Source organism: Halichoeres trimaculatus, unplaced genomic scaffold, assembly GCF_033239565.1.
Source record: "Halichoeres trimaculatus isolate MK-OKI-2021-1 unplaced genomic scaffold, fHalTri1.1 fHalTri1_scaffold_6, whole genome shotgun sequence".
Lineage (NCBI taxonomy): Eukaryota > Metazoa > Chordata > Actinopteri > Labriformes > Labridae > Halichoeres > Halichoeres trimaculatus.
Window position 1 is genome coordinate 14,588,899 of NW_027437184.1, and position 25,659 is coordinate 14,614,557.

Genomic DNA, 25,659 nt, shown 5'->3' on the forward strand with positions numbered 1-25,659 from the left:
GTCGATAATTAAGTCAGTAAATCATTAAGTTAGTAAGTAAGGTTATTTAAAGTAATTAATCTAGCATTTAAAAATATGAAGCAAATTAAAAACATGTATTAGGAAATGAAGTTAGTAAGCATGTATTGAAGACTTGCTGAATTCTGCATACACTGCCCCACACCACTGATTGACTAATTTTCTATCAAGTAAGTAGACCTAGAAAAAAAAAAAGCCATACACAAGTTTTCACTTTGAAGATGGAGACCAAAAACAGAGCTAAAAGTGGAATCTCTTACCAGGTTAACAGAGGCCTAAAGCGCTTTTTCAGTGCAGTTTTAAATTTCTACTTTCAGCTGTACTTCAAATGATTCATTAACTGTCAGGTGGAGGGTAGGGTTATGACAAAATTTTGCTCATCATTAAAACTGGAGTCAACAAACAGGAGATCAGTGGGTGCATCCCTTTCTATCTCCTAATCCACTCGACCACCGAATCAATCTGAGGTTGGTTTTCTAAGGTTTGCATGATAGGAATGATATGAGGAGAAAAAGGGCTAACTTTTACAAGCATGGTTTCACAACTTAACCCTGCCAGAGGAAAGGACTGGTGTAGCCTGAGGACATCTCCAAGACTGTTTTATAACCAAGCAGCAGTCAGTGTTATTTTCATCACAGTATACCAAGAAGGGGTAGGATTCAACCTCCTGAATACAAACAGTGAAGTTACTATTTATGGGTCTCTTTGATAAGCCTTCTGTGAGGTTTTCTGAAGTAGTTGTTGAAATGGTTTCTTTCTTTTTACAGGCATCTTTCCTGGATTTGTCGATAAGAAAGAGTCTACATCTGTGAGCCGGTATGGGGGACTGGAACTTGTTGGGGAAGCTGCTGGAGAGCGCCCAGGAGCACTCCACGGTTGTCGGCAAAGTCTGGCTGACAGTGCTGTTCATCTTCCGCATCCTGGTGCTGGGGACAGCCGCTGAGAAGGTCTGGGGCGATGAGATGTCCGGCTTCACGTGTGACACGAAGCAACCTGGTTGTCAGAACGTCTGCTATGACAAGACTTTCCCCATTTCCCACATCCGCTTCTGGGTGATGCAAATCATCTTTATCTCCACGCCAACTCTTATTTATCTGGGCCACATCCTTCATCTGGTTCGCATGGAGGAGAAGGAGAAACAGAAAGAGAAGGACCTGGCCTTGCAGAATGAAAAACAACAGCAGTTACTTGGAAACAAGGCAAAGAAGGCGCCAATCAAAGACAATCAAGGCCATGTGCGTTTGCAAGGTGCACTTCTGAGAACGTACGTCTTTAATATTGTGTTCAAGACTTTGTTTGAAGTGGCGTTTATTGTGGCTCAATACTTCCTGTATGGTTTTGAGCTCAAGCCAATGTACACCTGCGACCGCTGGCCTTGCCCTAACGTGGTGAACTGCTACATCTCCCGACCCACAGAAAAAACGATCTTCATTCTCTTCATGCTTGCTGTGGCCTGCATCTCCTTGCTGCTCAACCTGGTGGAGATGTACCATCTTGGTTTCACAAAGTGCCATCAAGGCTTGCGTTACAGGCGATCCCGGGCTGCAGTAGAAGCTCCCAAAGCCCTTACTGAGACAGTCATGCCCTTCGTCCCAAGCTATAACTACTTTCCCAGTCACCATGGAGTGCCTGAACCTTACCCCACTGACTCAAAGTACAGCATGGCCGAGCCAAACCCTGCTTACAGCCCTTACAACAGCAAAGTGGTTTATAAGCAGAATAGAGACAACATGGCTGTGGAGAGGAAAGGCAAAGCTGAGGGAGATGATGTGAAGGAGAGGAAAACTTCTTACCCTGTCTGTGAGGTGCCTTCTGAAAATCAGCGTAGAAACAGTCAGTCAAGCAAGCACAGCAATAATAAGAGCAGGCTGGATGACCTGAAGATCTGAGCATGGTGGGGACAAGACTGTGAAGATTTTTGCATCAGAGGAAGCTGACTGCAGTGGAGATTTATTCAGTACGAATTTAACAAGCATGCAGAGGGATTTTTTACATCAGGAGTGACAACAAAAACCTGTTCAAAAGACAAGTTTCATATTTGAGTGACTGAAAGGTCATTCAAGAAGAGCTTTGACTGTCTTGTTTTCTCATGAATCAAACTCTCAGAACAATTTTAAAAGCATGTACCAATATGTTGATGAAATTCATGAACTTTGGTGTTTGTGGGTGACAAGAAAGCAGAAGACTTGAGAACTGTTTTCTTAACGAGAACTTGAACTGTGAGATGTGCATCACGATGTCAAATTAAGACTTCACAATTCTGCTGTCCAGTTTTTGCTGCCATGTTAGCATGCCCTGTAAAAGAACATAACTTATATTTTTCCCAGCTGCTGTTGACTTGAACATATTTTTTTTTCCAATAAAGACTTAATTTTACTCGTCACAAATGGGAATTATACTGTTTACTTGTTGGAATGTGTTATATTGAAGAGTAGTTATAAAAGTTAGGGCAGTTAATGATGCCACTGTGTTATTGGAGAGAGTCACTTCAGTGAGTTCAAAAGCGTTGAATTTCCCTTTAAGATAAAAATCACGCCACCCTGAATGTAAATCTTACCAAATCTAAATAATCTAAACCCAACACTAACAGTTATCTGCCTCTCGTAGTGACATTTAAGGAGAGGATTGATACACAGATGTTTGTAAGTGATTCTGGAAATGTATATGTCTGTTGATCAGGACATAATGTATCATTATTGGCATGTATTTTCTAACTTTTTAGGGAAAGAAATTTTGAGTTTTGACCCTCAGGGCCATTGCATGAGAGGCCGCCACTCTTCAACACGTGTTGTGTTGAATAGATTGGTTTGTGTTTTTTCTATACCTGTGAAAGAGATGAACTTTTGATCATTGGTAACAAATAAAGCTGCTCAAACAACATCCAAAGTCAGTGACGTGATATTGTCATGAATAGAGGTTTTGTATCTGAGGCAGTGTGAAGTGCAATGATATGGTCGGGTAGTTTTTTTGCCTGCAGCTGAACTGCAGTATGGATGGACCCATTTCCAAAACACATACCATCACACTCTGGTGAGAGCTGTGCTTCAAAGACTTCCTCACTGCTGCTATAAATAGCACTTGTGCACACTTGGAGAAGCATTGTGGGTGAAAGAAAGAAGGGGGGTCTTATCCTGCATTAAATGAAACCTGTTAGCTAACACTTTACAGACAGAGGGGATTTGGTGTGCAGCACAAAATGAGGCAGCACTAATATTTGGGATGAGGATTTCTTTTAATAGCTTTCAGGGGGTTTGGAGTCATTAAAAAGATAACAAGTCCACAAAAGCACAGTGTCTTTGGTCCTGTGTTAGTATTTACAACTGCAATTGTTCATTCAATCTTTCTCTCTGGCCGTCAATGATGCAGCTTTGTCTAGCAGAGAAAATCTGGATTTCAAAGTGCCTGCGGTATTTGGATTTTCTCGGGCCAACCAAGGCCAGTGGCCAGTGGCATGTAAGATTAACAACGGCATGTTTAATACGGTGACTGTCATTTGCCATTACATTTTGTGACTTAGTGTAGGAGCTCATAAGCTTGCATTAATGAGAAAAATCAAGATAAGAGCTTTCACTTCTACGGCAGGATAATTTCTCCTGACAGGACAAGGCTGACATATGAACAGGTGAGGAGGGTGAAGGTTATGAACTCTGGGTTACTACCATATGCAACCAAATCTCTGAACCAGAATAGTGTGAGTGATACGAAGAGCCCATCAGTCAACAAGTCACACCACTGCTCATTAATCAGACAGAGTGCTCACTTTAGGACGAGTCAGCATGGAGGAACATAACTCTGAATGATTCTGGGTGAGCCCACATGAACTTTTTCATAGCCCTTTATAAAGAGACAATGCTCATCTCTGCTGTGCTGCCAGTAAGGCCATTCATACAGTCTGCTTTACTGTTTGAAATATGACCCACATATGCTTAACATATGACCCACATAATGGAGAGCTGTTACATTTCAGGTGATGAATCAAGGTTAATGCTTTTCTTTCACCAGGACATCAAAAGGTGCCCCACAGGAAAAGGTAGATTAAACATTACATCGCATTAAAGAATCTTTTTATTTTTTGGTGTATAACAGCTATAACTTAATGCAGGATTTACACCTTACATTTGTGTCGTAAGAGAGGGTTAGGGCAACACGTGAAGTGGGATCCTTTTATAGTTGACACAGATCCAGCAGAACATGCCAGTGACTGTAGATATTTACTGTCCTGTTGGTGGTGGCAGGAAGTCAGGTGTTGTGAATTTCCAGACCCATAAAGTCTTTCACCCCTCTTCCAGTAAACATGAAGCATGAAATAAACATTTGTTGAGCCAAAGCGGCTTCATTTAGCTTTCTATCAGATACTTGTGGGAAATTTGACTGATCTTTTTAAAATAATAACATTTAATTCAATATCATGAAATGTAATGCTGTGGTGTAGAAAGGAATTTAATTCACACTTCATACTTCAGCTTTGTGAAGTTTTAAAGTGAGCTCCAGCCACAGACTGTTTTCTTAAATTAACGGACAGCAGCCAAAATGCTGGGCGCTCCCTATATTTGTAAGCTGCATATAAACCCTGCCTCAATCCATCAGGCCATCCATTTTCATCCCCTTATCCAAGATTGATGTAAAGTTGGACTAAAATTAAAAGTCTGAGACCACATAGTAACATTCAACTTTAAAGTTAGGTAATAAAGTCTCGTATAGAAATACAAGACAGTCAACGTGTAAGGCACAGAATCAACAATCCTTGATAATACAGGGTGTCCATAAAGCCTCATTACAACTTAAAAAATATATATTTCAAAGGCAAGTGATGAGATATCTGTTGATAAAAGAGGTACTGCTAAATGAACAGTAAAGACTCAGTCCTTAACAATAACGTCATTAAGACAAGGTATGTGGTTAAATCGTCTTTTGTTTTCTTTCTTTTTTTTCTTTTCTTTTCTTTTCTTTTCTTTTTTTTCTTTTTTTTTTTTGCACATTTAGACCTACAGAGTGACCAGTGTTAGGATTCTGAAGCCCACCAAAGTAGATTGGTAAAACAGACAGGAATAACTCCACCCCTCCAACAGTGATTAGTTGGTATATTAAAGCTCATACTCACAATAATCTTATCTAAAAACACTTGAATGATTTGAACCACTTTTACGATACTGTTGGCCTACCTACTAAAAATATTGAATGTATTACAATGCCAGATTTTAAAGGTCCCATATTATGCTCCTTTTCTGCAGTGTAATATAGTCAGTCATTAACGTCTTCATGAGATGGTAGTTACATGTTTTGGTCCAAAAAGCCAATAAATTAAGCACAGCAGCATTGTTTCCAGGCTCTCATGGCCCCTCTGTTCAGAACGGTCTGATTTAGTGGGCGTGACCTTCATATGTAAATGAGCCTCAGCTGATACCGCCCCACTTTTCTGCGTCACTGAGAGTGGCGCCACGAGCTCGAGTGCACAATGTGTAGAAAACAGCGAAGCTCGTTTACCGTAACATTACAGGCTAAAACAACAGGCTAACTGCAGCTAAAGTTAGCATCCTGAAGTTAACACAGAGACAGGGGGGACACTGAGGAAAAACTCTCACATCTGCTCCACAGCACACAGCATTTAAAATACTCACATTTCCAGGGCCCGAGGTTTGTTGGCTGATGGTTGATAATGCGCCTGGATTCAGGACCAGTCTATTCGCTAGCTCTCTGTTGTCCTGTCCAAAGTTGGAAAAGCAGTTGGCCATGAAGTGACTAGCACACACATGCACAGTTTTACTGAGTGTAGCTGACACATTCCCCTGATAAATGAACTCTAGCCACTTAGTCTTGTCTTCTCCTAAGATGGGAAGCTTGTGCAGCTAAACTGGAGCTGAGGATCTGTTTTTTAAACACATCCTGCCCTCACATCTACAGTTCCTGTGTTCAGAGGGGTCACACTCTTGGATATATCTTGCAATCCATCCAACCTAACCTAGCTACCACTGGGCACAAGGTGGAGTACTTCCTGAATAGGTCCCTAGCCTATCACAGGAATAACATTTAGAGGCAGGAAACTATTCACACACACACACACACACACACACACACACACACACACACACACACACACACACACACACACACACACACACACACACACACACACACACACACACTTACACCTAAGGGCAACTTGGAGTGACCAATTAACCTTTACAACTCAACATATGGGTTACGTTTTCAATGTAATATCTTTTTATAAGTCCAAAGTGATAAAAACAGATGAACCAAACCCTCTTGCTGATAGAATTATCTCTTTATTTGGGTACTGTTGCATGGAAATTTAGAAAAGAAAAACATTGGGTCAACAGAAATATCCGTGCTTCACGTATTGCACTACAAGCTTTCATTTCAAGCTACAGACTTTTAAGCTGTAGACTACAATTGCACATATAACAACTTGTTTTAACATACATCAATGCAGTGACTTGAACATTATCCATGCCTATTGTATACACTGATTCTTCAAATCTGAATCTTAGTCTCGAGTTCCTTCAAAGTGTCATCTCTATTCCAGGATGAATCGTGAAATGACTGAAGGTTTGTTTGGTCTCAAAAAGATTATTTCTACAGTACCTCCATAAAGACCCTAAAAACTGAGTCCTGGAAGTCAACATGGCCTTTTTCTTTCCCCAAATTATATCTAATCATTAAAATATAAACAACACTGCATGCAAATAAGTTGACATGAAAACTTAAGTTTACACACATTCAAAAAAATAATGTGTAAAGTTGTCATAACTTTTTGGAAGTTTGCAGTTGTGATGACAGCAGTATGAAACTCCCAGTTGTACTGAAATCGTGGTGATTGACTGATTCAACAGAGCATTGCTGTGTTTGACAGGTTGTAATATGATCAGTTACTCTGTTTTCAAGATAAAGGTACTGATCTGCTTTCACTGACTGAGCTTTCACATCTTTAAAAGGAAAGTGTATTTGGACAAATTGTAATTTTCTAGTGAGTATTCTGTTTGTGAATCGCTCACTTTTGAAGGGTAATGCAAGTTGTACACGTAAACATCTGTTTGAATCAACCCAGTCATCATACAATGAAATACATTTCATATGGCTTTATAAAATGAGTACTTCACAAAATAAAAGTAAAACATTCCTGGAAAATAGCAAAATAATATGATACCAAAGACAGACAATTGCACTTGCACTTGAAGAGCTTCTGAAATACTTGTTCCTGACACAGGCTGAGATAAAGCTCTAGAAATCTGTGAATTTGGCGAAGACAAGCTACAGATGAAATAGGTGTGACCTTAGAGACAGACATACCGGTAACCTGAAAGTGTCAAACAACTGTGCAACATTTAACTGAAATTAAAAGCAAAAAGGAAGAAAAGCAGCAAAAGTACAGGTGAAAATAAAACAACTGAAATGCTGAAAGTCAATCTGGCTATCCAAGCAGTTGTAGTTACAATTCATTGAAGGCTAGCATAACATGACAAATGCGACAGTGCTACACATGCTCACAGACACTTGAAGCTTTGTGTAACTCAGTCATAAACTCTGTTGTCCAATGTCAAAAAAATATCCCTTTTCTCCTTTTTATTTACACAAATTGCACCCTGAGTTTGGATAAAACAAAATTTCCTTCAGAATGTTTATGCTGTGTCCATAACAGTCCACTATAGCTCATATCTTACATTTCAATACAAGCCTTATAAATAGAATAATCAAACGACTATTGAACTCACCAATATGTACAAGATTCTTCGCTTATACTAGGGCATAACATCCAACATATACATGAAGAGTGACGCACACTGTGACTGTCACACACAGAACACTGTCAGAGGCAGACACTAGAGATTTCCCTACAGCAGCAATATGAAGTTGAATTTCATAAAGACATGCTATAATATAATAACCTTTTCAGATATAGGCTGATGAATGTGCCATGTCAGTACGCCTTCCTCTCTCGTGTTATTGCAAATGTACAAATGTTGTAATTGAATCTTGTAGCTCTTGATAAAATACATCCTACCACTTTATTCAGATTTAATCTGAAGTTAATTCATGGCTCCCAGAGATGATACAGCAGCACTGCTATCTATTCTGCTTGAGGATCACCTGAAAAGCTGGTGTTTCTTACAATAATTTCACACATTAACACAAATGTAGCCCAAGAACAGGAGACACTGAAGTCACAGGACACAGCAGCATTTGCAGAGTTGATGATTTATCAAACAGGGGAAACAAACCAGATGGTTGTGGACTTGAAGTCACCTATTCTCAGGTAATGCATATTTCTAAGGTTATACATTTATGAATCTGTACCTCAGGACAACATCAGAGCTAGAGGGAAAGACACACCCCTCTGTTTCTAAATACAGTAGGCAGTACTGAATTTCCTTTATACAATACAAACTACGCTAGATTTGCTCAAAGAATATTCTAGACTAAACTTAAGTCCTAAAAAGCTGCGCTTGAATGAGAATGAAAGGGTTGAAAAAGCATAATCAGGTTAGAGTAATAACTATGATAGGTCCTAAGTGGCTTAAAATTCAAACACACTGATGGTTTTAGTCAGTGGGTTGTCATAGTGTCATATTGTCTTTTGATGTCGGGCCTAATCTGCACCATCAGCCATCCATGCTGATCATCCTCCACCGCTCACACACTCATGCACAAACATTTCACCCCAGATCTCCAACCTGACATCTCCTTCACTTAAACAGTACCATTGCTGTCTGTCTAGTTGCCCACTGCCTTACCCAAGCAGAAAAAGGAAATTCATGATCACTTCTGGGCTTGTTTCAAAGTACTGACCCACTTCTGTATCCTTTCACTTGTTTGCCTTAAGCTTCAGCTGGGCGACCTTAGCTTGAGCCAGTTTGCTCTGAACATCCACGGGCCTTTCAAAGAAGCTGACGATGGCCGGCTCGTTGAGCAGCGAGGCCAGGACCTGCTCGAAAGAAAAGGACCATTCCGTCTCTGTGAGCTCAGCCCTGGTTTCCTGACTGTTGTGTGAGGTGTCTGAGCCCTCTGGGCTGGTGGAGGCCTCTTCAGTTGGAGACTCTTGTTCTGCAGAGGATGCAGAGGATGCACTGGCAGGCTTTGGGGACTCAGGTGAGCTGCCAGGCTCTTGAAGCCTCCGTCCCACCTCTTCCATCCTCAAGAGGAGGCTGGTCACATGGGCAACTGCTCGGTATAGGGACTCCTCCTCTGGATCACCATGGAAAATGTTGTATAGAGTCTTGGAAAACTGGATGAACTGAGTCTACAGCAGAAAAATAACAAGGGTATCAGTTGAAAATTAATACAGGCTTTTTCTTGTTGCTTTAGAGGAAGTAAACAACCAAAAAACACAGCACTACCTGATTAATTCTGGGTAGGTCCTTGATGGTTTCCTCTTTCTTCAGGATTTCATTTTGCCACTGTTTCAGGTAAGCCTGCAGGTCCACTTTTCCTCTACCTAGCATTTACAAACACACTCTTCAGTTTCATACAAATCTAAGGGATCACATATTGTTTGTATCAGGGAAGCACCAGTATGAAAATTTTGGCCGATACTGATACCCGCTATCAATATTGCTGTTATGGCCGAAAAACAAGCTTTACCAATATCAATTTTGGTAAAAGAAAATAAAAAAAAATTTAAGATGATGTGTCGAGGTAGTTCAGAGAGAAAGAGTGGCGTGATCATGAGAAAAGACAACTATGGGGGGGATCAAAGGATGTAGCGCTCGAGATGAACGCGATCAAAAAGTACATTTTGTCTGTTTTTTGGATCAAAAGCAGGAAGGAAGACATAAAAGAAGAGGGTCCACTCTTTTAAGGTAGTTTTGGTGTTTACATAGTCATAGAAAACAATATCATTTGGGTGTTGAAAGATTGGTCAAGATGCTCCGAAAATAGCCAGCAGCTAATGAGTAAATATCGTCCAACTTTTACATATCAGCTGATGCCGATATGTTTAAAAAATGACCAACATTGGCAGATACCAATATTGATAGCGATATATCGTGCATTCCTAGTTTTTATGGTCATAGAGTGATTGTGTTTGACTTGAATAAAAAAATACCTCTTTCAGGGCTTTTCCGTATCACACCATCTTCAGGAAGATCGAACGCTGCAATAATTTTAAAAAGACTATCATTAGGAGAACATCATCATATTTTGTTAAAGAATACTTTTTAATTGCAATAACTGGCTTCAAAGAAATAAGGAAAAGGGAGGAAAAAAAGAGAAATGTAAGGTTTCTAGGGGAAGGAAAAGTCAAGAGCCTAACCAGTTAGTCTACTCAAGTGAGAAGAGTCTTCAGTCATGGGAGTAAAGTGCTCGATTCTTTGCTCCTTTAGGTTCAAAGGACTTCCTGTGAAAGCTGGAAGAGACTTACAGTGAGTGCACTGAGAGGAAAGAGGAAGAGACAGATGAAGCACATAAGCAGAAGAAATGAAATTTATGAAAGAATGAGACTGAAAACAGAGCCATCTATTCATTAGACATAGCATAATGGGATCCAATTAAGACCTCAGGCATCAGAGCATCAAACCTGCGCTTAATGGTGGTACACTGAACTCAAGAGATGAGCAACATACTTAAAACTTGCTATAACAGTCATAACACGCTTAGCACAGAATGTAGGGTCTGTAAATGTTTCAATACTATTGTTTTCTGAGTAAAATATTTAGTTCATCTATAGTACTTCTTGTACCTGTTTGTACTGGATGCTACAACCCCCTCCAGCGATTGTACAGTATGTGTGCATCTATGTTTATGTGTGCATGTAATTTGACCACAGGACTGAGTAATGGCCCTCATGAGCCAGCAGTGCCACATTATCTGCCTGACAGCTCTTTTCTACCTCAGCAGCACAGCTTGAGGATCCACTCATATGTGAACCTCCACATTAGTTATGTTAAACTGTATTCATCGATTTTGTCACAGCTTTTCTTACAGCACAAAATACAGTGAGTAGCTTCACTTTTGACTCTCAAACAAGCACAGAATGGGGACATTTTGGAGCTAATCCAACATTTTCTAACTGAGTCACACAGATGACTGGAGCTTTAAGTGAAGCAGAAGATTTAAAGCTACATTACACATTTAGTTTCCCTCAAATCAATCTCTGCACTGATGATATCACCATGTAGCATTTCCTTTCTGCTGATAAGAGAGTCAGGTTGCTGATCTGTGTTTGGCCTGAAAAACCTGCAGACTCTCAGCTCTAAATGGCCTGTGATTGTACTGCCATGATCAATGCAGCGTTTGGCCCAGTTCCATGGTCAGGCTTTGATGTGGAACCTCGCTAAATCTACGAGAGCTCAGGGCTGTCCCACTGTAAAATTGCCCAGTTCGAGGTCTAAGCAGTTTCTTTTTTGTCTTACTCTGCACTCCTTTCCAAAGTCCACAGCTCTGCTTTAGGGTAAACCTTATAATGATTTACATTGTAGTTGGTTTTAGTTCTTTTTGTCACAATAAAAGGCCAGGTCTATAAGAACAATGACACATGTCGCGCTGAGCCAATAACATCACATGAATGTTATTTAACACTTTTGTAGTGGGATTATTTGTTTATCAACAACAGCGAATGCGCACACAACTTGAGTGTAGAAGCACTGCAGAGTATAATGTTTTGTCAACCGACATGGGGGAGTCCACCATCAAATCCCTCTGTGGAGGGGGTTATTAGTCTACTTCAACATAAAGATGTGTAAGCATTTTGATTCTGTAATTACATCCGAGAGTTACCAGTTAACAGGGTCACACTTTACAGTGAAACACTTATTAACCTGTCCATTAACCCTGAAATACACTGTTTAAATTCTTCTCTGGGGTACATTCTAGTTTTCTCTGCTCAAAACGTCTATCCACCTACTATCTGTCCACTTGCTGATTTCTTCCACCCACTCCCTGCTATTTCACAATTCTGGGAGCCGTTTACCATCCATCAAAGTGATGATATTAAGTTAAAACAATGCGTTTTTTGGTGGTTAACTCTCCCACGTCGGTTAACAAAACATTATACTTAACAGTGCTTCTGCACTCAAGTTGCTTCCACATCCGCCATTGATGATAAACAAATAATCCCTCTACTGAGAATGCAGGAAAGCTTTCACACAGTGGCATAAAGAGCCATGTTGTTGATTCACCAGGCCAAGCCTTGGTAACAGAGTTTCTCTTTCTGTAACGATTCTTCAAGGGAATTTCTTTGAGCTAATCCTGCCTCACTCTAATTTTCTGCTCCAAGACAAAGACACTTTGTAGAAATAAAGATGTAACTAGTCAAGGTGCTGATAACCTCATTTGAAAATGTGGGTCATGAGGCTACAGAACTGCTGTGACCATGTTTTCAACATCAAGTAAAAACTCCTCACAGTACTTCTAAAGTGAGCTTGACCTCTTTTTTTTCGCTTAGAAAGGAATAAAAACTAAACTAAATTATTTAAAGGTCTATCATTTTTGTTAGATTACAAAAACTATAGTTTTAATTTCTTTTCCATTTTTTTGGATCGGGTCTGGAGCACTGATGGTTCAGCAGCAGCAACACTGGGAAATAATAGCCAGATGTTACAAGAAAAGAGATATAGCAGGTGCACCCTAACAAATTATATCATATTTTTTCCACTTTTGAGAGCTTTTTTGTGTTGGATATGCTTAAAGATATTCAACTTGAAAAAATGGGTCAAATCTTAACTTTGAACACACAGAACTTGCTAAAATAATGTGAAATGAGCTGTCAGATCAGTCTCAGCTGAAACCTCACTGTAGCAGACATGAACTACCAAAAGCATGTTGCCGATTCCCCAAATGAATAAAATAAAACATTAAGTGAAGGATTGGCTCCAAAAAAAATCTAGTTGTCAGCATTGTTTTTATCAGCTGTGAAATGTGGGTCAGTTCAAAGTTGGACATGTTGCTGCTGTAGGGCTTTCTTCTCTCCTTTAAATGAAGTTTATCTCTCACTGGTTGTGTTAGAGGAGATAAGACAGAGAGATCATGGTGTTATCTCAGAGAGTTGTGGGTGGTGTCACTCTGTTGGAAACCTTCCTAAACATAAAACGCTAGAAGTCCACAGCCTGAAATTGTGTCTCTATGGTCTGGTTTGCTTTGCGTCACCCAGATGGGACCTGTCCTTGGTGCTGAAGCATATGAAGTCTATGATGCAGTAAACGGGCTTTACAGCTTGATGTTCACTGACAAACTGTGACTCAGTACTCTTACGCTGCTTATATGTCAGTGGTTATCAGAGCTCTTCTTCCTAATTACTCTGCCTCTTTGTAGAGAAACTAGCTTGCTGCATAACGCCTGCACAGCTCCTCACAACCCCTGTTGCCATGGTAAAGTTCATTCACCCAACATAGACTACATGGACTATTTTTTACCCCAGTCCTTCGGCACGCATTACCACGACATGCAGACAAGGACTGCATATTCAAGGACGGCTTAGTCCCCGAGGCAAAGTGCTCAGTCAACAAATGCTGCGTTAGAGAGCGGATTACAGAAGTGAGATCTCAAACATTTACAGGCCCTGATGTGTCTCTGAGTGTGTTACCTCAGCCTGCCTCTGTTTGTCTGTGGTCATGTGACAGTAACAGAATTTTGAAACCGCTATGAATGCAGTCTGAGGACATTTGCAGCCTGTGAACTTTGAACCCACAGGAGTCGATCATCACTACGACATGTTGTGAGAGAACTAGGTCAGGAGTTGAGACCAAGTAAGAAAACATTAGCACAATTTTTCTCTTAGCTTACAGGAGATGACAGACGTGACTGAGACAAAACAATGGGTTCAGATTAATGGCTGTCAAAAATACACAGTGTGTCTTTGAGGTAAGCTTTGTGTTCCGATATAAATGACTCACCTGGTGGCAGGTGCAACTTGAAAAGAAATTTCAGCTTGTTTGTGAACGACCCGTTGTACAAAGTATCTGTAAAAGAAGCAATCTGATGGTTAAAAAAAATCAAGGATAGAAAACAAAGTAGCTGCATGGTGGAGACCTGCAAACAAGTGAACTTACCGAGGGCACCGCAGAACTCTTTAAAGTTCACGAGGCCGTCCTGATTCTCGTCTATGAGGCGGAAAATCCAGAGAGAGAGGGTGCTCTTGATGGTGCAGAAGGCCCACGGCTCCAGCAAAGCGAACAGCGTGCTGAACTGTTGGAAACCCAGTTGGTACTGCTCCAAATAGGCCAGGCTGGGGTCATGATGGAGCAGCGCTGGACTCTTAATCTTCCAATAGCAGCTGAGGAAATGCTGCCTCTGAAAAGAAAAATAAAGAAAATACGCATTTACTGCAACTGTGGGCATCAATGATGACACTGTGAGGTTTCTATATTGTGTCTCTGACTCACTTTGAACAAGTTATAGAGCTCATCAAGCTGCGCAGTGTTGAGTCTGACTTCTTGAGACACCACTCGAATCTGAAAGCAGATTAAATATCACCCTTTATATCTCAGCCAAAACACAACTACACCATCTACTGTAAACTTGAAGGACACTCACAACATTTTGTTTGGTTGTATCCTCCAGCGTCTGAATCACATACAGTTTGTTTCTTTTTCTTGAACTTTCAACTTCCTCTGTCCGAAGAGTTCCGTATTTCTAAAACAAAGCACAAGAAGCACTTATGCCATGCATGAAACTCACACAGAAGAACATAAACCACCATAGGCATCTCATCACTGGAATACTCGTCCTATGAGCTGGAGTAGCTTAGTAGTTTAACACTGAGGACCATATTGACGAGGCAGTTCTTCAAGCAGAAGGCCTGGGCTTTAATTCTAGTCTTAGCCATATGCCAAGTTTCATCTCCAAAATTCTGAATGACTTAACATACTGTGCTGTCCTTTCAATAAAAGCATCAAATGCCACAAAAATAACATCCAAAAGAAAACCTCAACTCAAAACAAAAAATATAAATTCTACAACAGTCAGTTAAATTATCATTAATATAAACATAATAAAATCCCAATAATGAGTTAAATCAATAGAACTAACAAAGAGGAATCCTGCAGTACCTCGTAAGATTCTCTGATCAGTTCACTGATGTCCACATTAAAGTGGGAGGCTTTGTCGTTATTGCCCACTGGAGCTTGCTGCACCGTGGGAGGCAGAGGACTGTCTTTGTTTGTCACACTGTCAAAGAATCTGAAATAACAAGGTCCAAGGAAGAGATGGTAACTTAGAAACAGAAATAATGTTTTAAAAAGTGAAAGTCCTGTCGTTTTGTGTTGACACAGACTTGTTGAGGATGGTTACAGCCTCTGCGTCGTCATGGCAGCTGATCAGAGCCTCCATGTTGTAATCCAGCACAGCCAAACCGAGCTGCAGGATGGCTTTAATGCCGTCATAGAAGAAACAGTCGACCACGTTCACGGCACTCTCTATAGGCAGGACGCTGATGAAGAGCGTGAGGAACCAGGACAAGGAAACAGACGAGAAGAAACTAAGGTCTGTCATGTGCTCAACCAGCTGTGGGAGGTTTTCTCGAATCAGATCCTCAAATACCGCCTGATCAACCAAAGCACCTGAAAAAATAATAAGTGACATTTTATCTCTGGATTTGCTCAAGTTTGAGGTTATCCAACGGGCATTAAAAATAACATCCCCTGTTACCAATTATCCTCCTGTTGAAGTAATCTGGCAGCATCCTCTCACAGACGGCCACGAGGAGCCAGAACGCCTCCTCCTCTTTAGCGTAGAGCAGGAGCACTGAGGTGAGTATGTTCATGGCCTAAACAAGAAAAATGACACAGCTATTAATGAACCACTTCAGTTGTAAGCTAAAGGTCAACTGCAGAGAGGCAGCCTGTATAAAAGTGTGAGCGTGTGTGTGTGTGTGTGCGCGCATAACACTGTGAAGAGCCCTGCTGCCTTAAAAAATGTGTTCTCTAGTTTAAGCTCACCTGTTGTCATTAAGGAGACACAAACTTTAATTTCAAGAACAGGGTCTTTCTATCTCTATCTTTATATACAGATTTACAGATTGTTATGTTAAATATGTGTTTCTAAGTTTTGAAATATGTATTTTTTGTCATTTTGATTTTATTGGCTTGTAAACTTAATATCTGTCCATCACTCTTTTGTTAAACACTTCATATTTATTATGAAATGTTAATGATTAAGGGCTGGGGACTAAAGACTAGGAGATGCCACTTGCTGAAATTGATCTCAAAGCTTCAAAGAGCACCTGAGTGTTTCCAGTATTAATTTAGGCTTTTTTCCCCTTTTATCGTAGGTCTCAGGAGATCAAAGTACCTGGCAGTATCCGATCTTGGGGTTTCTGGATGCGTATGCGGTGAGGACTCTGCGTAGAGCTGAGATTCCTGTGTCACTCTGAAAAGCAGGGTGCTCTGGCAGTGAGCGGTGCAAGTCTCTCTCTATCTCATCTGTAGCCAAAGTGCTTGTGCCCAGGGACTGTTCAACCAGCTCACTGTAATAGCCGGGGTGAGTGGCCATGTCGTTCACAGCTCCTACACAGGCAGAACCACAGGCATCCAAAAACACATGCTGCTGAGATCCCATACCAACCATGTTGTGCTTAATTATTCATGTCGAGCAAGCAGCCGCGTACTTCAGTCTGTCAATCATGCAGCGCTTTGCTGATTTATCACAGATACTTTAAATCAGTCTCTGTGAGGAGACGAGTGCAGCGTATGTACCTGAAAACAGCATCCACAGCTCTCCTCTCAATGCCTCTGGGACACCGCGGACAATCAAGTCTCGTGTCTTTCTGGTGAAGAACATACTTGTGCCGCGTCCGTATTCAGAAAAATGTATGTTCCAAGACTGCTCCTTCATCTTTTCTTTCAGCTGCCAACAAACAGAAAGCAGACAGTATGGTTTCACTGCACATGTTCTGCATTGCTGCTTGGAAACACATGCACACTTTATTTTTGTTTATGGCCACCCCTGAACTGCTCTGACACCCACCTGCACCTTCATCCTACAGAGCTTAGGAAGGTTCTTGTGCAGTACTCTTACATCAAGGTAATACAGTCAGATTTTTTGAAAGGTATGCTTCAGAAAATAGTCAGTGCTTTTCATTTGAATGATCTCCAGATATTTACCATTTTAGGGTCAAGGTTTTCCACATCCTGTGGGTGGAAAACAGTCATGAGAGCCTCCGTGCTTACAGCTTTGCTGCTGTCTTTCTGTCCCACCATCAGTGTGACATCCTCTGGGTTATCCTCGAAGTGGTTGATGAGCGACTGGCACTCCCCCCTTATGGCCTGTAGTGATCAATAAACTTTATTTAATGTAAATAGAAATAAAACACAACCGAACACCCTTAACAGCTCCTGTAAGAACTTTTATGTAACCTGGGAGCCACTTATGCAATATGTTAAAAGTTTACCTGGTCTTGAACTTTAACTTAAGACCATTTTGGAGGTCTTTCCTTTAATTTTTGTAAATCAGAATGCACTCTTTGTTAATTTATTTGAATATATGTGTTTTTGTGTGTTTGTTTGTATGTTGGCGTATTTGTGTTTCTAAATACTTAAAAAAAAAGTATAGATATTCTTATTCTTTTTTACTTTGTTAACCATTGATGTCTGTGTGAGTGGATTTATGTTATATCAACATTGTAAAAACTGAAAATCTCATACACATAAAGTGTTAAAAAAACAAACAAACTGAGCAATGAAAGTATAAATCAACAGCTACCTCTGATGAAGCCGAGTGCTGAGGACTTGGACTGATGCCACATCTGCTGCGGATCGTGCTGGCAAGCCGCTGGTAGTCTCGGACCTCAGAGAAACGCAACGCCCTCTTGCCACGAACACACACAGTGAGGGCTCTGCTGCTGGCGTCTGGCTTCTCCACATTAACTACCTGAAATTAAATTACATTGGCAGACCAGACGGTCAGTTTTTTAAGCTATTGATGCTGTTTGAGACATTATTGTTGTTCCTCTTTACCTCTCTCATGGGAATGATGATATGGCACTGGCTGCCATCTTGGCTGGCAAAACACAGGTAGTTCTCGGACAGGCAGATCTTGCCAAGCGTGTTAAAATGGCTGAAGGGAACCCAAAGGAAGCTTTCATACACCTCTAACAAATTTTCCTCTTTGGGGAGCCTGAAAAAAGCCCGGAACTGCTCACTCTTTGCATGAGCTTCTAGGCCTCTGGGGGGAAAGTAAAACAGGCTGTCGTGAGTAAGAAATCATGTTGAGGCTTTCCAAAGCATCCTAAAAGCAGCCAGATGACAGCTCCTGACACAGACGGACATGTCACCTTTCATAGTCATCTTCTAGACACTGCATTACAGGGTTATTTCTTAGCTGTAAGTATTTCAAACTGTCACAAATACTTTTACTGTGACTCTTAACTCAGATGGATGTGTTATTTGATGTGATGTTGGTTTCCATATAGTCTGTTTGTCATATGATATCCTGGGTTAAAACAATTACAGCCTTATTTTACAAAAGCTGGAAGTTGTCGTCAAAGTGTTCAAAGTAAACACTTCACCAAGGTGATTTCAAAACACCTGACACAAGAGTTTTAATGTCTGACCTACTCTGCCACTTCAAACAAATTAAGACAAACACAAATGTGCTTTGACTTCAGTCAGACTCGATATTTACTCTGATTCCTCCAGCTGTCAGCCAGCTCTAACAGCATCAGACAGACGGTACCTTTTGGTGATTTGCAGAGGGTCAGAGAGCGCCGGTTCTCTCTGGAAGGCCTCTTTATCAAAAAGGCGCTTGATGGCGTAGTCAGCCAGCTGTTCCATGATGAGGAATGTTTCGTTCAGGTGCAGCAGCATGGAGAAGTAGTGATCCTCCCCATTAGCCAAGACATGGATGCTCTCAGTCAGAATGACGTTGGAGGTTTTCTCCAACCTCCAGATCTCATCCCAGGAGATGACCAGTTTCACTGCAGAGTAACAGCAACAAAGGGGAAAGTAAATGAGTGATTAAGGCTCAAGGACTCTTTTCGTAAAACTAAGTCCAATATCTCAAACATACTTCAGAGTGCCAGAATGAGATTTTCTCTCACTTGAGTGTGAAATGTTACAAGCAACAATTAAAATTCTCAAAGTGTCAGTCTATCTGGAAGTTCAGTGTTAGCCATTATCCAGACAGCTTTGCCTCTACTATGGGCTCTGCTGTGATGGCTTTTTAACTATTATCAGAGCTGTCATTACCTCGCAATACTATAAGAAATTATTCAAAAATGTTCCCTTCACGCCATAAAAGACCCCTCAGTGGCTGTCACAGCTTTTTGTTTGCATCAATCATCGTAACAAAGTAAAAGTCGACTCATGTCACTTAAATACATTAAAGAAACGTCTTACCTTCAGATCCCAGCAGGTATGAATAGAAGCACAGGAAGTCAGTGCTGAGGTAGAGCCAGCCCTGGCACGGCACTTTGCCCCTCCAGTAGCTGCATGAGTAATATGTGACCAGCTTTTCCTCTGGCGGCAGCTCAAACCACTTCTCAAACCGCAAAAGTGCTTCTCTGAACTTCTCAGGATCATCCTCCAGGACCAGGGATGACTTTCCCTCCTCAGCGATAAGACCCTAAGACGTTAGGGATCAAAGGTTATCATAAATCATCTTGAAGCAGCTCAACGTCTTCATATCAAAGACGGATGAAGGCAGTGTGTAAGTAGGAAGCCTCTGTTACTCTTCTGTACTTCCACATAAAAGGCTTCACATAATCAGAAAGACATTTAGAAAGTAAAGATTTAAGAATTAAGAAGCTGTTATCACATTCTATGTTACAATTACATCCCTGCTGAGAGATCATCTTGTTAACATATTGGCTTTCTGAGCAGTTCATTCTTACTCTAATCTTGCCCTGCACAAAGCTGGTGATGTCTTCACTGGAGTCGAAGACAGAGAGCGTCCTCATGATGTTCTGCTGCAGCCAGTCCCAGTGCTGAACAATCTCTTCTTTGGTCACACCTGGACAGAGACTTCAGGTCAAACACCATGCCTGAGTTTTTTATCATTTGACTGCTGATGATGACAAAAAGCCATTTCCTTTTTACTTTTTAACTGAACAATACTATAACTTAAACTTGGATTTAATATTTGATTCTGGCAGACACTTCACTGGAATTAAGGACACATTTTGACACTGTTTTAACACAAAACTCAAATGCAACATCCTCTGCCTGACTCATTCATAAAACCTTTGCCAAATCTTATAACATTGTGACGTACCGCATGCTATCGACCAGTACACCTGTGAGTCTGGCGTGTGATGGAGAATCCTGTAAGGAGCAACTTTGGATGTGGAGTCCAGCACAGTATCCAGAGTCCCCACAAGAAGCCCTGAAACATACATCGGCATTTTCTACAATAATGGTTTATATGAGAGAAAAACAGGCATTGGATACACCTTTATGATAATAAATTGGAGATTTTTTTACTTATAAAAAGTTAATAATGGCTAGCTTTAAAAGGACAAGGGCAGTATATTGTACTCTGTACAACATAGCCACCGCTGCATGGGAAAAGTGGAACAAATCAGCGGGTAAGATCATTAATCAACTGAACAAAGATTGGCACCAGCGTGACAGAGCGTGGCTTAAACTGTGACCAACAGATTACAAAGGGACATCCCATGGTTTTACCATTCCTCCTGCCTGTGGTAAATGGACTGAGCTTATAAATTACCTTTCCAGACTTATGACCACTCAAAGTGCTTTTACAGCCTTTGTGAGATTTATCCAGTCATGTCATATTCATACACCCATGGCCAAAGCTTCTAGTACCATCTCCTAAACTCTGCTCTCAAGGGTCAGAGTGTGCTTAAGGCTGCTCCCCTGTCACTTCCACAAATGCAGGAGCTTTCTGACGCTGACTTTACAAATTATGCATTTCTTTGATTTCTCATATGCATGGACTTAACTGTTACCCAGAATTTTTTGCATACTTAGTGCAAGCAGCAATCTCCAGTCTAAGAATATGAGAACTAGGGATGGGTATCTTTCACATTTGAAACATTAAGGTACCAATGCCAGCTACCTGACAATCGGTGTTGATACCCAACAGTACTAATTTTCGGTACTTTTGTGTGTTTATGAGGTAATAAACATTAATTTTTTTAATAATAAAATCTCAACGTTTCAATTTCCCATATTTATCCTTTACCATATAACCTTGCAGTGCTGTGTTCTTGTCCAGCATGGAAAATCACCTGCTCTTCCACTCTCTCACAGTCACAAGGATAGGTTTGGGTACATAAACATGGAATCTTTTGATTTGACGTGAATTGGTACCCGCTACTACAGACAGTATTTGGTCTGGAGGTACCAGAAGTCACAAACACACTAAGTCACAGCAGAAATAAACCTACTTACAGCCTGGTTCAAAAAACGTCTCCTGTCTGAATCACTAATTCCACTATCAGCACACACTGTTTGGGGGTGATTTTTTTTTTTCTAGCTCAGCTGTTCAGAGGATGTTAAGATCTTGAGCTTGTCCAATCAGAGGCACAGCTCTGGTCACGTGACTAATGAGCACCCTATAGCTGTACTCAAAGTCCCCGCCACTTCCAGTATGACCATTTCAGAAACAGATGCGTGACATCAGGACACTACGTCCATTAATGACACGGTCTATGATTTGGTGACATAAATGACGGGACTTCACAGAATCCCTGTTTACACATGTAAACACATAATGGTATTTTGGAAGAGTATTTAAAAGAGCAAAAAACACCACCTACATTTAAACAAAAGCAGACATGAAATTGGTTCATTTATACGTTAAAGCAAGGGTTTAATGTCTTCTTGCCATATCTATTCTCTGTTTGTCGAGTTTGTTGTCTTTTCATTAAATATTCACAAAAGATCAATAGTGTCCTCAATGGTGGGTTTTTTTTTTTGATAAATAGTGACACATCAAGTTTCCAGACAACATTTCATCAAATATTGTCCCATTTTGTCCCTCATCTTATTACAACTATTACATCTTGCCTAATGGCACTTGGCATGTGGACAGTGGGAGCCAGGATGGAAAAGCCAACCTTGTGTTAAAGGTGACACTCTTCAAATAGGCACCCATGAAAAAGTCCACTTCTGCCCTTTCAGAGACTTTTGCTGTCAAATGACCTATAAGAGCCCACATCTGTTTTAAAATATCACCCCGTAGGTGGGCTTTCCAGTGCTGATCAGCTTTACTGATTTTTTTCTGTCATTTGCAACAACAGAAAGTGACAGTACGCACTGACATGTAAAGTCAATGAAGAGTTGCTGATTGTTTTTTTGTCTCCTGTGTGGGTGGAAACTTCAATGTCCTCAGCCTCCACTGCAAAAACAATCACGTTAAGATGAATTTTACATCTCTTAAAACCAAGATGTTGATCAGAAATAAGACATAAACCCTCACTGCTGAGCTTTGAAATGGAAAACAGCTGATATTTACCCATAAACAAACAACTGACAGCATTAAAAATACACACAGCTCTACACTGATCAGCTTCTGATCTACTCAGTCAATCTAAAAGGATCGTGGATTATGCCTTTAAACACTTCCTGAAATTGTAGCCATGAGCTCCCATCACTCCTCATCAGAGATGCACAGCTAAAATTAGCTAAATCTGTTACCTTTACCTCTTCTCTGTGACATGCCCTCCATGAATAATTAACAAGGCCTCAGTGAAACCTCACTCTGCATCAGCAACATTACATCTGTCTGCCAGCTGACTGTGGATCAGCTCCCACATGTTGTAACACCAGGCTGCCAAGCACTGTAGGATTTAAAGGATCAAACACAGTTCAGATAAATTATGTTCTCATCAGGGCAGAACAACGGCCCGCAAGGGAGGATGGACTCAAACGCACAAAAGCAGCAGACATTAAAGGCCCTTGAATTGAGGAGGGCTTGGAGTGCAGCGTCCTGGATGTGATCTGGTTGTTTTTAACCTCCACTATCATTAGAGCAGCCACACAGGAAGACATACAGCCCTTTGTCTTCAACTGGAGCACTCGTCATTATCATTAACTATCTATTAATTACCCCACTGCTGCCACACTGCGGCGTGGGCAATATTACAGATAGTTCTTTTACACCATCAGGTGTTATTTTAAGAATCCACGATAGCAAATAATCCAATGAAGTAAGTTACAAGAGGATGTGTCTGTGTCAGAAATGTATAATGGGATTATTTAGAGCTGGAGATCTCAAGGTGCACTGGCATTATTACAATACAGTGTTGTTTTTATCAGGAGATTAGTTAAAACCTCTGTTAAGCTGTTTGTTTGCACATGCAGATCTATTTCAAATTTACTGGTGCGACACGTGTTAGAGTTTAGTGACAGTCCCACTTAAGATTGTTTACCTTATGTTATTAGACAGTCAAATATGAAATGAGGATATAAATTAATGAAACAAACCAATGACATGCCATAATAATGAACATAGATACATGTTACATGCAAGTTAAAAAGACTGAGCTCTTCTGTACTTTAACATCCAAACACATCTGTCTCTGAAAAAATAAAAAGGTTTTGGTTTATGTTGCTGGCTCTGTGGTAACAATTCATCTGAATGGCCAATTTTTAAATATCAATTAAATGACAAAAATTTGTAAAGTAAATACCAACTGACAAATTGATGTGTCTTATTGTCCATAGAACTTCAGTCAAAACTGATCTCTCCTTATTTACCTTGGCTAAAATAAATGTCACTAGTTTCCTTCAAATGGTACTAAATGGATTGTGCACGTAAAATCATAAAATAACATTTTCTTCAATGTTTTGATAAAATTGTACTGTGGCAGACTCATGTCAGCAAATTTTATCAAGGTGTCAAAAAGTATTAACCTTTCACATTGGTAGCTGCACTGGTCAAAAATAGGTCATGCTGTGACGGAAAGACTGTTTTGTTTTGTCTTCTCAGGCATGAGGACATGCTTATTTCCTCATCTCATTCAAAACTGTGTACTTAAAACCTAATATCTCAGCAGATCTCTGATATAACAAATGTCATTGTGACTGACAACTCTACTGAGCATCAGTGTCACAACAAAGGAGCTGACACATTTAGTGTTCAGGCTGCAGTCCCTGACATTGCAGTGCATTATAAATTCAAGAGTTTTCTGTTATATTTGCACCCTCGGGTTGAAAATGTTGCATATATTCTCAAAGTAGTTCCAGGAAGGCAGTTGAATAGGAATAAGCCTTAATGTTTGCTGAATTTGTTGCTTGCTTTAATCAGCTAGTATTGTTTCTGGAGCCTAACGATGACATAACAATGGATGAAAGTTTGGAGGCCCATTTACAGTCTGGACACACTTTTCCCCTGTGAACTCCTGGTTACCTCTGCTGTAACAAACACACGAGAAACTCGATATGTTGACACTAACAGTCAAAGAGTCCTCCACTGTGGTAGACTGCTGTATCAACACGAGTAACCAGCTGTTAGGTACATAAACTGACTCGTCATTTTTACACTCGGACCTGTTGCTACGAGGATATTTTCCAGTAGACTATTACAGCAGCACCGCCCTTTTCATGGCAGACCAGCCACGCAAAGGTACGGCGAGTTAACCTGAGAATTAATTAATTATATCTCAGAATTTTGTCCAGCAATGAGGCAGCAGCTTTCCTTCACATGCGAGGAGGTGAAAACATAACCGTTAACGCTACCTGTCAAACCGCCTCCACCTTCTCCGTATCCTCGTCTCCTTTGCAGCACGAAATACTCGTTATCCTTCTCGGTGACCCATAACTTGAAGGCGTTTTTCAGCAAGATCTCTTCAGGTTTGAGCCACATGTTTTAAAATGTCATTAAGTTATCTGCTGAATTCCGCTGACATGACACAGTTTTCTGTGATATAGCCCCACATCAAACCCGTGGCCATTTGTTTGGTGCCTGAATCCCTCCCTTCCCACGTCGACAAGAAATGCTGCCAGAGCCGCGAGGAACTCTGGGATTGTAGTTTTTGAGGGGGAGGCGGTGCTCCAGCTGAACAGCTGTTTAATGAATGAAACAGAAAAAATTCAGACAACTGGTTGATTTAGTTTAGATCTATTTACTCATTACCTATTTGAACATTTTTTTCCTCTCATCATCCGAGCTGCAGTGCTGCCTGAACTTACATCGATGAAATATAGCTAGTTGTTCTGCATCCAAAAAATAAATAAATATAGCATCTTAAAAAGTTTAGTACCATCATTTTAAATTGTAAATTTATCATTTGCAGTGTTACAGATAAACTAAAGTTTCTAAAAAAAATTTCTTATTGTTTCAAATTGATGAAGTGTACCTTTAAATACTATTTAGGTCGAAAGTTTCTTATTAATTCCAAGTTAACATGTATGGACTAGATTTTCTTTCATTTTCTTACTTATTGCCTCAACGCCACTGAATAGTGCTATATTGATGTGACTAAAGAAAATAGTATCTTGCACTGTCTGAAGTTTCTCCCAGACCTAGGAACTTTATTATTAAGTTTGCATCATTTACTGTGTCTACAGCCCCAAGGGGTAAAGAAAGAGCAGAGAAATTCCTTATCAACAGATAGCCTAAACCAATATCTAAAGACTGTTATTTCTAAACACTGTCTAAAGTCTCCATTGGAAATTATTCACCCTCATTCAGGAAACTGCTTTTACAGGTGGAACACTTGATATGGACTAAAGGCAAAGTGAATGTATTTAGCATCCTTTTAAATATCAACAGCTTTTAATGGCCAGT

General features: G+C 40.4%; 2 protein-coding genes across 3 annotated transcripts; one reads left to right on the top strand and one right to left on the bottom strand.

Moving 5' to 3' along the window:
• The first annotated feature begins 836 nt into the window (after positions 1-836).
• Positions 837-1,907, top strand: gja2 (gap junction protein, alpha 2). Its single transcript, XM_074671587.1, has one exon. The coding sequence runs from the start codon at positions 837-839 to the stop codon at positions 1,905-1,907; it is 1,071 nt and encodes a 356-aa protein (XP_074527688.1).
• Positions 1,908-6,289: 4,382 nt separating this feature from the next.
• tbc1d8b (TBC1 domain family member 8B) lies at positions 6,290-24,858 on the bottom strand. Of its 2 annotated transcripts, XM_074671585.1 has the most exons (21): positions 24,609-24,858; positions 20,176-20,286; positions 19,796-19,914; positions 19,302-19,527; positions 18,640-18,880; positions 17,922-18,129; positions 17,668-17,835; positions 17,070-17,231; positions 16,662-16,812; positions 16,258-16,472; positions 15,616-15,733; positions 15,242-15,527; positions 15,018-15,147; positions 14,503-14,601; positions 14,352-14,420; positions 14,019-14,259; positions 13,863-13,928; positions 10,286-10,378; positions 10,079-10,126; positions 9,372-9,469; positions 6,290-9,274 (listed from the first exon to the last, which is right to left on the bottom strand). In XM_074671585.1, the coding sequence occupies exons 1-21, from the start codon at positions 24,733-24,735 to the stop codon at positions 8,840-8,842; spliced, it is 3,411 nt and encodes a 1,136-aa protein (XP_074527686.1). In that variant the 5' UTR covers positions 24,736-24,858; the 3' UTR covers positions 6,290-8,839. The 2 variants fall into 2 exon arrangements, with proteins under 2 accessions (XP_074527686.1, XP_074527687.1); XM_074671586.1 differs by lacking the exon at positions 10,286-10,378.
• Positions 24,859-25,659: the final 801 nt, after the last annotated feature.

Bases quoted from the DNA above. Each gene is read 5' to 3' on its own strand.
- gja2 (XM_074671587.1), top strand. From the start codon at position 837: ATGGGGGACTGGAACTTGTTGGGGAAGCTGCTGGAGAGCGCCCAGGAG.
- tbc1d8b (XM_074671585.1), bottom strand. From the start codon at position 24,735: ATGTGGCTCAAACCTGAAGAGATCTTGCTGAAAAACGCCTTCAAGTTA. The intron at 16,813-17,069 runs GTAAATATCTGG...GTTTGTTGGCAG, and splicing joins AAAACCTTGACCCTAAAATG to CTGAAAGAAAAGATGAAGGA. The intron at 10,127-10,285 runs GTTAGGCTCTTG...AAATTATTGCAG, and splicing joins TCACTTGAGTAGACTAACTG to CGTTCGATCTTCCTGAAGAT.